This window comes from Morone saxatilis, unplaced genomic scaffold (assembly GCF_004916995.1).
Source record: "Morone saxatilis isolate NCDOM2014 unplaced genomic scaffold, NCSU_SB_2.0 Contig7, whole genome shotgun sequence".
Classification (NCBI taxonomy): Eukaryota; Metazoa; Chordata; class Actinopteri; family Moronidae; genus Morone; species Morone saxatilis.
In genome coordinates, this window is record NW_023340246.1 from 11,473,448 (window position 1) to 11,486,923 (window position 13,476).

Here is a 13,476-nt window from a genome sequence, read left to right on the forward strand (position 1 = left end):
TTGTGTGATTTGTATATTTGTGTTTGATTTGTATATTTTATGCACCAATGCACCAAGACAAATTCCTCATATGTGTAAAAACCTACCTGGCAATAAATCTGATTCTGATTCTTCTGATATAGAGATATTGTATAATTCACACAAATCATATTTAAAAAAACAAACAAACAAAAACGCTTTTTTGGGGGAATTTGGTCTCGTTAAATTAATATATTTACATAAGAGCATAAATTATTTTTCAGTCTTCAAATTCTTACCAGATAAATGAATCATGTTACAAACACTTACCTACCAAATTTAAGACATAAATGCCCTAATATGCACAGGCTTGGATACCAGTATGTACTATAAATGTAGGACTAGAATGTTATCCCCATTAACACAGAATAAGGTAAAAATACCATCAAGTTCAAAATGAGTATACATTTAAGATCTAAAAGAAAATTAAAATTGATCTAATCCATGACAGACACTTATTGAATTGTTGAAACCTCCACATTTTGAAGTTCTTTAACCAAATTCTATGTTCTGAAGACTCCTCTGTTCCCACTGTAGTTTAATTAGAATACTAAAATCAAGCCGATTTTACAGGTTTCATCTGCAGATATGATCATGAGAAAAGTATTAGAAAAAAAAAAAGAATCACAAAACAATGACATCTAAAAAGCTGTGAGCTTTGAGGTTGAGTGAAACCTCTTTCTCACTTCAGACAATCACCTTTACTCTTTTTCTTTTAAATTAATGTAGATCTGAAAGTGAGTCACTTTTAATCTACCGAGTGCCTCATCTTCTCAATTAGCGATCTTTGACGGGATGACGACTTCCACCCTTCCTATCCGGGGTCTTATCGCATCACAAGCTTGTTTACATAATCTCCACAATAAATGGAAATTAACAAATTGGACACAAGCGACACGACCCACGATCATATATGTTTATATTCAACATTTATTTAGGTTTAAATGTAGTTGCCATAACAACACAATAAATAGATCCTTAGTGATATTACAGACCACAGCAGTTTTGGATTCACAAGAAATAATTACTCAGGGAGCATTCACAGTTAACAAACACTGAACAGCTGAAGACAACAAAGCTCATTTTCACATGAAGCAGAACTGGCATTAGTGGATAGTATGGCAGGTATCATAACAGTGGTGTCAGACGTTATTGCATATTCATGCACGACAAGCCTGTGTCAGATATACAGGATATCAATGAGCATTTCTTTTCCATGTTAGTTAAGATTTGAATTTTTAAGTTAGTGGCATACCAGAGTGCAAAAACAGAACAAGAATCCCTTTATCCACACCATGTTTAGGCATAGCAGAAGCTGACCTGTGGTTCGCACAGGAAGCTTCCCTCCTGCAGTGGTGATCAAACAACATTCAGTAACAATTTCACACTGAAGAAATGCTTCATTACGTAGAGCCACGACACAGCATTAACTGTCAATTAATCCTGTAGTGCAAAGTGACATCACATTCAAATTTCTACTGGCTGTGACTCTCTGAACGACAACGACCACAAATGAAAATCAAAAGAGATTTTAAAAAAAATAGTCCGTGTGCAATATGAATACTGACAGCACATTTCTACTGCTTGTTAAGGTCCAATCAGAAACAGAAATATTTAACACAACATTTCTATAAAAGTACAACCATTAAAAAAAACAACTGAGCATTATTAATAAAAAAAAACGAATGTAAAAATAACATGTAAAAATAAAAACTCTAAAATATTTAATAAAATATGATGAGCTCACAACATATGAAATTAAAATAGAACATATTTGGTCATTGCAAATGTTTCCTGGTTTAACCACTACGTTTTGGATTGTACAGGGGGAATGAAAACAAAAAAATGTAGTTGTGAGGAAATGCAAATGGGACATTCTCATTCAGTTCATCTAAAAACTCAAAATGAGAAAACAAGACGGCCTTCGGGGGAAGAGCAACTCTTCCCGTTGTAAACAATTACAGATATTTCCCGCAATGAATGATAATCGAACGGCGGAGGATCCAAAATCTCCCTGGCAATTTCCATTTCCTTCATGTTTGAAATTCATTGCGTCATAAAAAAAAATTAAAAAAAGATCATTCGTCCTGTAACCTACAGCAATACGGGAACGCTTCTTTCATACACACCTAAAATCTGTTCTTTTTGGGGATTAACCGCAGAAGTAACGTCAGCAGCCTTCCTCTTCTCTCTCCTCTCTCCTCATAAGCTTATGGTGGTAAGGCAGTCTGCATGCTGGGAAAGCTGGAGGCGTTGTCGGATGTCTAAGGCAGCCAATGAACCGAGAGCAACGACATTTTCTCAGGAGAGATGCAGGAGGCTTTCTGTTCCGTTTTCAGTAACAACTGCGCAGGCTGCTTTCCGTTTCCTCTCACAGAACATTTAGTGTCATTGCGGGGCAGCGAGGTTTTGCCTCCAAGTGGTGCGTAATAGACTTGGGGTGTGATTGAAGGAGCGGAGAGTGAATGTAGACGTAGCTAGGAGGCAGGTGAGGCTACTCGAAGGTCCAGACCTCCAGACTGTGGATGTTGAAGTCCTGCTGGGCGGAGAGTGGCTGGTTGTTGAAGGTGGCGCATTTGGTGGTGGTGCCTCGGTACAGCTCAGCGTCCAGCCACAGACCCAGCTGACCACTGCAGAGCAAAGAGTTAAAACATTTAGAAACACTTAGGTCGAACCCTGGGCCGCCGCAGCAAGGACCCAGCTCCGGCACATGGGGCGCCAGCTCCACCAGGCGAGCCACCCATGACGCCCTGATAGTCATTCTCTCTTAATGGCACTTAATAGATATGGTCTATTCTTAGGTCACAAAACAGAAAACTACACAAGGAGTGTTAATAGGGTCCAGATAACTCTAAATTAAGTACTAATTAAGTGATTAAGTTTAACTCAGAATATGTTACCCATTTATTTTAGAGAGGTTTTGCTCATTACTAAAAAAAAACCTAAGTATGGACCAATGTCAGAGGACTTTGAACTATAAAACTTGTACTCAACTGAATTTAAATCTTTTACAAGTTTTTTATGATCCCAGTTTAACTTTAAGTCTTGCTTAGTTGTGAGAAATACCTCACTTTAGAATGAGGAACATATTCTGAGTTAAAAAGACTCAATTTAGAGTTATTTGGACACTATTAACATCTAGTGTTTTGTTACATGAAAACAGACCATATGTATTAAGTGTTACTAAAGGTGAATAACTATTCTAGGGGTACTACCACCTTATAATAAGGTACATATTGAGCAAAGTGAATTAAGGTCATAATTCATGTACAACAACTTACTTGCTCTCTATCAATAAGCAATAATTAGGAGGTAAAAATAAAGGATTAGTAAGTTCTATATAATGACTAATAAAGAGCTAATATGCTACTAACATGCATGCTAATAAGCAACTAGTTAATAGTGAATGTGTACCTTGATAGGAAGGGTTACCATTTGATGTAATTGGCTGTAATTTGCTGTGCTCCGGCACAAAATAACTGATTAAACAAGCTATTAACTTGCAGTGTTGCTGGCAGATCTACTTACCCTCCTCCTCCCATCTGCAGAGAATCCGTATTGCCCTTCACAAAGTAAGAATTCTCCCCCGTCCAGCGGTACACCTGAAAACAAACAGCAAACGATGTCTGATATCACCATTTGAGGAATAAAGCTAACCGTAAGTGATAAGTGATCTGCATATATCGTTATTTTTGTTGATCTATTCTGTATTCTGAGTTTTTCCTTTATCAGAATCAAGCGTCTAAGGATAGAGGGTGTTGTATGCTGCACAGATTGTAAAGCCCCTTGAGGAAAACTGTGATTTGTGATATGGGCTATATGGGAGTAAACTAAGTTAGTACAAACCTTGATCTCAGGACAGAAGCTGTACAGGAATGTCTCTCCTGTGCCATAGCAGTATTCACTCACTCTGAAGGGATGAGTCGAGAACGCCCCAAATATCTGTCAAAAGAGTCCATTAAAGGATGAAAAATTTAATAACTTGCAACAAATAATCATAAACTAGTAGTTAAAACCCCCATGTGAATGTTTATAATTACAAGAACTCTGAAATTAATCTGATAGCATACATTTTTTCATCAGTGTATTTTTTTATATCACCACAAGGAGTCGCCAAAGTCGAGAGCAATAACTGATCAACCTGTTAAAACACTACAAACCTAAAAACCCTGTGTGTGTGTGACAGCAACACACATAAAAAAGGTTTGGGTAGGAGCACTTCCTGGATTCAGTTTGAGTTTGTTTGAATATAGTGGGCAGTTCCTGGTTTTTAATAAGGAGATACAATTCAATTTAATCCCCTTGTAACACCCACACTGTACAATTGTAAGAACCAAACGTCATTATGTTTTGATGTAAAAGATGCCTATTTGTTAATCTATGCAGGAATACATATGTTCAACGTGTTCACGAGTCTTTTCAACTGTCAGAGCATTAGTCAATGCTATTTTGTACCTCTACTAACACATGATGAATGATAACACAGCAGGAGAATGTAATTCCAGTGCAAATTGCCTAGTAACTGTTAATAATGTATTTTAAAAACCTGTAGAAATAGCAAAACTACATTAATACATACAATTTGTGTTCTTTAAAAAATAATCCTTGTTTATTTTTGCAAACCTAAAATCAAATCAGGAAGTAAACGTCATTCTGTGTAGTGTATGTGTAGTAATTTAGTTTTTAATCGTAAGAAAAAATAATACGAAACTGTATTGAGTCCATAAACACCAGCTGCTGTATTATCAGCCATTGGGCTCCGAGTCATTTACATACAGTACGGACCTGGTTATCCATGTCTTTGACGACCAGCAGCACGGGACTGTCCACGTCTGCCAAGCTCCTGTACAGAGTCTTCAGGCTGGTCCCATGTTTCACAGTGCTGTATGCCAGTCTCCAGGGGTAACCCTGCACACGTGCTGGCAGGCGACAGGCGAGCTGGAGGGCAAACAGATAATCCGATTATGGGGCTTTTCAAATTTTAATCTTTTTTTTAATTTATTTTTTTATAGTATGTGGGTTGCTTTATTGGTTAGCAACCACATAGAGCTGCACGTACCTTCTCGATGTGCGTGTCCTGCATCAGATCACTGGTATCATTGAGTATTGGCAGTGCATCCACAGAGTCTCCGTCACAGCTGCCGAAACTCTGCCTACGCTTAGCCTCATCAATGGTGATGATCTTGGAGCAAAACAAACACATGAGCAAGTCAAAGAGTAATCAATGACACAAAGTCTTCACTGCCTCTGCGAAACAGGACATCAGTCGCAAATGAAGCTCATTTCACAACGTCAAAGGTCTCAAAATGATCTTGTTTATGACCGTATTAGAAATGTCAGCAAACCGTGTTGTAGTGTTGACTCTGTGATGCAAACAGAGGCAAGCGAATGGACTACATGCTTTTCTACTGAGCTCACCTCCCAGCTGCAAGATGCAGGGTCACTGAAGAAGTTGTCTATCATGTCTAGCTCATCTTTCTCCACCACAACAAAGCCCTGCTCTCGAGCCTCCTTCCCGTACACATCTGGAGACCACTGGACGAAAAATGCGTACAGATGGTCCACCCTGGAACACACACACATACACACACACACACACACACACACACAATACATATTCTGGTTAAAAGCACATAGCTTGTTTACACGCACACTGGGGTTTAAGACCAGCTCCCACATGGATTTTCTTTTTCAAACCAGCATGACAATGTACTGCGGGAGTATTTTGTTAATATAAGTGCTAGTCATCCTGTCACCTTTCTTGTGGCACAGCAAACCAGTACTCTGGCTGTTTACCCCGGCCCCCAAATGAGTGGGCGGGACTAGAGGTCATCCCAGAGGCAAAGGACTTCCTCATTGGCTTTCCCACTTTGAAGCACAGGAACATAGGTGGGTTTTTACTCTTCTCCTCTGATGAGAAAAGCATGTCTGCCAAGATTAAAATAAAAAAAAAAGAGAGAAAAAGAGCGTTTGGTTAATATCCAGTCACAAATGACAAATCTATCCATGGGTTTAATATTTAGTTTATGACTGCTACCTTCTATTGGAGCCTGCATCCTCTCCAGCAGCCACGACTTCACTTCTGCCTCATAGCTTTTCTTCCGTCTCTCCTCCTCACTGAGTTCAGCCCCACATGCTGGTCTGTCTGGGCTTTGTCTCTTCGGACCAGAGTTTCCACAAACCTCCGAAGCCTCCTTCAGACTCAGCTTCCTGTTTTGGTCCACTGGTGCGCTGATTATTTTATCATGTGCACCATTTAGCAGCTCTTCGGTCCCTTTAGGTTTTGTTTCTTTGGTTTCAGTTACCTCTTGGCTTGAAGGTTTATCACCCTGTTTTTCAGTCTCTGAGGAGGATTGTATCGACTCTCCATCCTCGATGGAGCTGTTCTGAGCTACGCCCTCATCCTCTTCATCATCCAGCTTCCCTTTAGTGTGACTAAGCATCGACTTCTCCTGGAGGTCTCCCCGGCCTGGGCAGCTTGGTCCTAGTTCCTTTTGGTCCCTGCTGATAGTGTTGGTTGTTTTGGAGGACGTGGCCTCGGCCTCTTCAGTGCTCCTGTTGACAGTAGGCTCCAAATCTGTGAATCCTTCGTCTGATGGAGACTTCTCTGTCTGCTCGCCCTCTGTGCTCGCTGGTATTAAGAAGATAGGACGGTTTTTATGTTTAACATCAAGACATTTTCATTATCAATCAACTTGCAGTCTACAAATGAGAGAAAATAGCGAAAAATACCTAATCAAAAAATATTCACAGAAGCTGGAATTTAGCATTTTGACTTAAACAATGAAGATTAATTTACTGTCGATAGACTAATGACTAATCTAGATCTGAATTTGTCATTTTCATTCATTAAACAGACACATACAAACGTCCCAAAAAATGCTGATTGTGGATAGTATCAGACAAAAGTTAAGATTAAGAAGAGGATCACTCTGAAGCTTCAACAGTACGTTTCACAACCCGTTGATGCTGGATGACAGGACGTTACCAGTTTCTGAGAGGGTTGATTCGATGTCGTCCAAGACGATTGGTCGCTTTGGATCGAGAGCTTCATAGCGGCTAAAGGGGTTCAGATCCTGTTCTGAAGGCAGTTGCTCCCACTCGCCGGGCCTGTACACAGGACACAAATCCTCGGGTAGGTCTCTGTGGGGTCACGGGGCATCACACAAACCGCACGGCAAACCAAGTACAAAAATGAAAAGGGAAAAACAAAAAAAGAAAAAGGTCCAACAGAAATGATAAATGACCAGAATGACACAAAACAAAATAACACGTGTGATGTGAAACAGCATAAATTAATCAAAAATTGAAAGATTAATGATGAACTAATCAAAAGATTTTAATGGAAAATTACAAACTATCTAAATCTGAAAGCTTTTTAACTAAGAAACAAGACAACAAGATTCGAGTAGAAACAAATATGTGACAAAAAAACAGGATGTGGTAACGAGGGAGATGGGAAAGTCCTGGAAATCTAAAAGGCTTTACACAAACGGTTTTATTTTTTAACAAGAATAAGACAAATAGAAACTGGAAGGAGGAACAAGAAAGGAGGACTGGAAAAGGAACGGTTACGAAAAGAAGGAAACGAGGAGAGCGGGACGGTTAGGTGCTCTTACGAAGGCAGAGCATCTTTGAGCTTCATGCGCGACACGTCGTCATACAGCGCCACGGACACGACCTCCTCCATGGGGCAGATCAGGCCGTACTCCTCGCAGCCGTGCTCGATCACCAGGGGGTCTGACTTGTGGGGGTCAAACATGATGTTGTTGGGTGTTACGATCAGCACGCCTCCCACCACTCCCTGCAGCATTAACGTAACACACAGAGACACAGCAGTGGTGGTGGGGGCAACAACGTCACAAACAAAATACAACAGGGGTACATGCATTTGAATTAGGTCTAGCCTTGGTAGAAGGGGCTCCAGCTCTACCAGGTGAGCTACCAGCGCAACCATAAGAAATTATTGTTAAGTTATTATCCGGCATTATGATGTTTTCTTGACTTCTTACCATGCCATCAGTGAAATATTTGCAGCTCATCTTGATGAATTTAACCGTCGCTGGGCTCTCGTCCTCAGAGTTTGGGGAGAGCTCACGCCGGAGGGATTTTGCTGACATGCAGTTTGACATGCCGTCCTGCAGGAAGTTAAAAAGACAGAGACCTGAATGTTATGCTTGTATTTAGAATGGCTTGTTCGGAAGAGAAGAAATCAATCGCCATGTGCTTTCAGTTCTTATTAACCTTTCATTTAAGGCCACCAGAGTCAGACATTTGTTGTTTTTTTGTGTCCAAAAGTAACTTCTTCACTTCACTGCCAAATGATGGTAGATTAAATTACCTTCCACTGCAAAATATTCAGTCTACATTGTTTGTGCACTTATTATTAAAAACTGCTTACCCATACCATGGATTCAATTTGTCATCCATCATGGAGGATAGCAGAATTTGAAATATGACAGAATTGGACATTTTTTTTGTAGCATCAGAGCAATAGTTTTACCTAAACATAATAGTTTCACAGTTAGAGCCGATGTAGACGGACAACTTTGAAGTCTGAAAACACACAAAAAAAGACTGTCTCCTTTTATATTATCTAAATAAGCGCAAATTTGACTATTTAAGTATCTGGTGTTTGTAACATACCCTTATTTCAAATATAATTAATACAACTCAAACTAACACTAAGATCAAAGGTAGATTTATGTGTCATTTTTGCCTTTTTTGGTTTCATAGTCAAGATTCATACAGGAACATTTTTAAAAAACATGTCCCTAAATGTCTCCTGTCTGCAGCATAATGAAGACTTTCATACTTACATGTGATGCGAGCTTCAAACTTTCATACTTACATGTGATGCGTTCTCTGATAAGCCATTTGTGCAGGAGGGATTGGATGAACTCTCAGACTTATGGTCAGTTTCTGCCTGGCTCACGTCGGGGACAAACAGTTTCTGTAAGAACGATGATAGGCAGCCAAAGGTGAGCCAGTCTGAAAAATACTAAGGGAGCTGAATGAAGTGGCGGTTACTGCCGAGGTTCTCACCTGACCGGGGTAGACACTGCGAGAGAAGAGCTTGTTCAGCTGGACCAGTTTGTTTGGGGTGATGTTGAACTTGAGTGCGATGCTGTTGAGGGAGTCATTAGGTCCCACCTGTAACATGGGGAAGAAATTAGTCTCTGAAAAAAGGAGCACAGGTCAAACTACAACCTTTCTGCTAATAAGCCAGTGTGTTATTTAAATGTGTTATACTGTAGTTTTACTCACACTGAACTCCACTGTCCCAGGTGGCCTCTTCTTCTCCCTCTTTGCCTGATTGTTACTTTTACAGCCATCATCTACAAGAGAAACAGAAAATGAGAAAATGATTGTGTGATTATGGCAAAACAAAAAAAACAACAAACACAATTATTCTTGTGAGAGAAAAGAAATACTAAGAAATACTCCAACAGAGATGACCTTATCCAGTGGTTAGCTGCATTTTGAGACAGTACCCATGCTTGTTTGTCCCCTTTCGTCATCCAGCCTTAAAACACTGTCCCATACATGCTGAAGCAGTTATCATAAAAACACACACAGACAATCTGACCCTTGTAGTAGACAAGGTCCACAGTCAGCACTTTCTTCTTGCCAAGAACACAGGATCTAATAGCATACCACTCCCTGACTGCATAATTACACTGCTGCCTCCTCCATGGAAACCGAGGGCATGACTAAGCATTAGACAGCCAGACTCCCACTGGGTCTGCTCCTTACTGTACTGAGCATCAAAGACAAGACCGCTGTCACGTTTATGAGCACGGCCACTAATTCATACGCATATAAAATTAGACAGGACAATATATGCTTATAAGCTAAAGAGTTACGGTTTGGTTGTATGTTACACAGCAGAACATCATTTTTGATTTGATGGGCTGCAGGTAACAATGTTGTGGTCTATGACCTACTGCACGCATGACGAGAGTCTGTTATCACTGTAAACATGAAGGAGCTGGGGATGATTTATGCAACACGTGATAGCAGGTTACTTAATGCTCATGATAGAGAACACACTGAAAACAAAATGCAGAAAACTAATTTGAAAGCTCTTATTAACACTGCACACATCACTCTTAATATGTATTCGTTTTTTCTAGCTTAGGTTAGGTTCATTGATAATTAGCTGACACTGAAAGAATTTTTGTTAGTCATCCTCAGTGTACACACTGAGTTCATTAGCCTGATGATACAATCTGCCCTTTTCTCATGTGTTTGACAAAATCCTAACCCTCTAATTAGAAAAGATGCTAGTATCTTATGAATTTTTAAGGAGAAATGAAGGGAATCATACTCATTGTGTTCCATTGTGATGTAAGACCAACTCTCACAAACTTTGTGAATACAGAGACTTAAATGCCATCATCAACTGTAAAACAGGATAAAGGTTATGCAACTTCCTGTTTAAAACTGCTGAGCTCGTTCCCAGCAGAGAGGACCCTTGTGCTGCAAATAAGACAGGACAATATGAACGGAGATAGTAATACCGCTAAGTTTACATATTTCTTGTCTAAACACAGGAAAAAATTTTGTTAAGACAACAAAAGCCTGAATCTCTCTGTAACAGCGGGGATGGTTTTGCCCAGCATATGTTTTCTTTCTAATTAGCTAGTTAACCCGCTTTGAATGGCGCTGTTACACCGAAGGTAACTGTAACTACCAAAAATGTGGATTATGACTAGAATATTTCTAGTTTAATTATAATTCATATAATTCACATGGGCTTTACACAGGGATTGTCACAAAGCTACTGTAGATGGGAGAGTACTGCATTCAGACAATGTTGTGCCATAGGTTTTACACACAAATAAAATCAGGTTACTAACAAATAGTATTAGCACTGGAAGTACCCCAAGCACAGTAGTCAGTGTAACCAAGATATAGCAGAGCCCTCTATGTATCTATCAATAAGGTTATTCTTTAATACTTTTTAAGGGCATCTGCAGGTAATCAGAAGCTTCAGGGTATGTTCCAACACGTGTGAGTTTTTGATGCAGGTCGTACCTGAGCCTGCAGGTGGCTTCGCTGTTATTCTCTGCGGGTCTGTCTTCTTGTTGGGGTTGCCGTCATTTGGGGCGTCTTGACAGGAGATGATTGCTGGATTCTGCTCATTCACACTCTTCTCCGATTGGCTCTGCTTGAGCTGCCTCCGCCTCTTCAACCTGATGAGAAGACAGAGGAGACGGAGATATTCACATCTGCTTAAGTCAAATAAAGAAAGATAGCTGTTTGATCACTTATGTTATAATTTATGCCATGACAACTCTTTCAGGTTAGGAATGTGATCAGTGTGTACAAACATGTGCACAGGCATATAGTTTAACCATTTCAATGTTACAGCTCATGACCTTTTCATAATAAAATATGAACTTGTAATGTTTAACAGTGTTGCAGCTGACTCCCACAGGATGTAATGAAGCATTTAACATAATGTTCCTCCTTCAGAATGGCCTATTATGACATATGGCACAAAAACTGACACTCAATTTTAGTTCCACATTGAAAGTAATGATTTATTTTTTATCATAATGGTTAAATGATGATCATGAAGATGACAGACAAATGTTTTCTTAAATCTGGAGAGCAGGATTTGTAGGCCAGGGTTTCTCTTCAGAACTAAAGTACTTCATTATAATATTGTTTTGTCAAACATTTTACCTTCCTCAAAAAACTGCAGCTTCTGCGATTGGCATATTGCACATGGCCATATAATAATATTTCAATTAATTTTGTTAAATTTGTGCAGCCCATATAAGTATTAAAACTACTAAAACATCAGCGAGCTCCTTGTCTGATATAAACCATCCAATTGTATAATTCTATGACAGCTAACCTGCTGTCCAGGTGCTACTACTGTGCTCAAAGTTATCACATCGACTAACTTTTTTTCCCCTCTTTACTTTGCTGCGCCAGCTGTATTTTCCTCTCAGACAGTCCTTTGCCCCTGTTTAATCATTGATAGGTGGGCGAGTTATGTAACGGCATCTTCAGACCCTCTTGGGGTTTGTTAAGGGGGGACACTGCAGTGCAGTGAAACCACGGGTTAGAGGTGCATTTTACAGATAATGCACCCACTGTGAGCCCCACTGAAGTAGTAGATATGAGTTAAGAGTTAAGGGGGGCAGAGTTTCCCTGCACAGCCAGCTGAGCAAAGGAAGAATAAAAGAAAAACCAAAAGACAAACGTTTTAAGCGTTCAAGCGCCTTAATGGAAAGGCAAGAGTCGGTCGATAAGGCTGCAGACAGACGGTGTTCAGGCCTCTCCCACAGCCTCGGGTCACTCTCCCACTTTAAGTGATGCAGCACACATCTGGTAGTGAACTCAAGAATCTGCAGACACATTCTTAACAGCACCGTCTGTTTCACTCCAGGCCATTTTGCAGAGTATCTCAATCACTCTCTACCCTTCATCTTACTGCCTCCCCCCCTCTCTCCTCTCTAACCTTCCGTTTGTAACTATAGTGTATCCATTTCCAGCAAAGTGGGAGGCCATTATTGGACCCAACAGGATGATTTTAGTGTTGTATGTATGCCTTTTTACAATCCTCCCTTTGAATCAAATGTATATAATTACTGTTGAATAGAACATGTGAAAACAAATCTGTACAAATGCATTTTAAGTATGTACAAATACACAACATTCACATCTCTCAAGACACCAGCCACCTTCAGTTTCTATGGAGCTTTTTTGCTGATGCAAAACTGCTCAAGCTGCTCGATGCCAATTGTATTGACATCTGAACTGAAAAAGTAAATAAGTAAACAGGCTTTCTTTGATCTTTGATTTTTGAACACTATTGACTATATGTATTTTATTTGAAAATGTAGCCATGGCAACAACTAATAGGGATAAATAAAATAAATAAAGCCATTCCTGTTTTACTTTGACTTCATGTTTGCTGTTGTTTTGATAAAAATAAATATTCTCCTACCACAGCTCTCTAGCAGACGGCCACAAATCATCATTTTGGTCTCATTGGACAACAGAACCTTTCCCCACTTTGATTCACAGTCTCCCACATATCTTCCGACAAAAACCGGCCAGTGTGTTGTGTGAGTTTGCTCAACAGCCATTAAGCTGCGACTAGTGAAATCACCAACTACAAAATTACTGCACCTACTACAACTGCAAATGACTTAATCTTACTCTGAGTCACGGTGCTCTGCAGCTCCTTCACAGTTGCCATGAGCCTCTTGGTTTGTGCACAGCCTGTTCCTGGCAAATGTATAATCTGTCCATTTTTTAATCCAATCTTACTTAATGTATATTCAATGCCTTTGAACGTACAGTAATCTTTGGATTAATGCTTTCTTCTTCAAAAGGTAGTTTTTCCAGGAAACTGATGTACCAGCATTTTCCAGATATTGAACCTAAAAGTGCTTATCACACCTTCATATGATCTCAATTTAAAGGGGAACTTGG

At 39.8% G+C, this 13,476-nt stretch overlaps 1 protein-coding gene across 2 annotated transcripts in view; it reads right to left on the bottom strand.

Moving 5' to 3' along the window:
* Window positions 1-1,398: 1,398 nt before the first annotated feature.
* Window positions 1,399-13,476, bottom strand: part of LOC118340944 (nuclear receptor coactivator 7) — a gene marked incomplete at its 5' end in the record, with an annotated part of 15,702 nt that continues 3,624 nt past the window's right edge. Inside the window, 15 exon segments of one of the 2 annotated variants that reach the window (XM_035679111.1) lie at window positions 1,399-2,648; window positions 3,547-3,620; window positions 3,865-3,960; window positions 4,804-4,956; window positions 5,078-5,200; window positions 5,437-5,584; window positions 5,775-5,946; window positions 6,056-6,649; window positions 7,007-7,128; window positions 7,638-7,822; window positions 8,031-8,156; window positions 8,870-8,971; window positions 9,064-9,171; window positions 9,286-9,356; window positions 11,059-11,216. In XM_035679111.1, coding sequence (XP_035535004.1) covers window positions 2,513-2,648; window positions 3,547-3,620; window positions 3,865-3,960; window positions 4,804-4,956; window positions 5,078-5,200; window positions 5,437-5,584; window positions 5,775-5,946; window positions 6,056-6,649; window positions 7,007-7,128; window positions 7,638-7,822; window positions 8,031-8,156; window positions 8,870-8,971; window positions 9,064-9,171; window positions 9,286-9,356; window positions 11,059-11,216 — 2,368 coding nt within the window. In that variant the 3' untranslated portion in view covers window positions 1,399-2,512. 2 annotated transcript variants of the gene reach the window in all.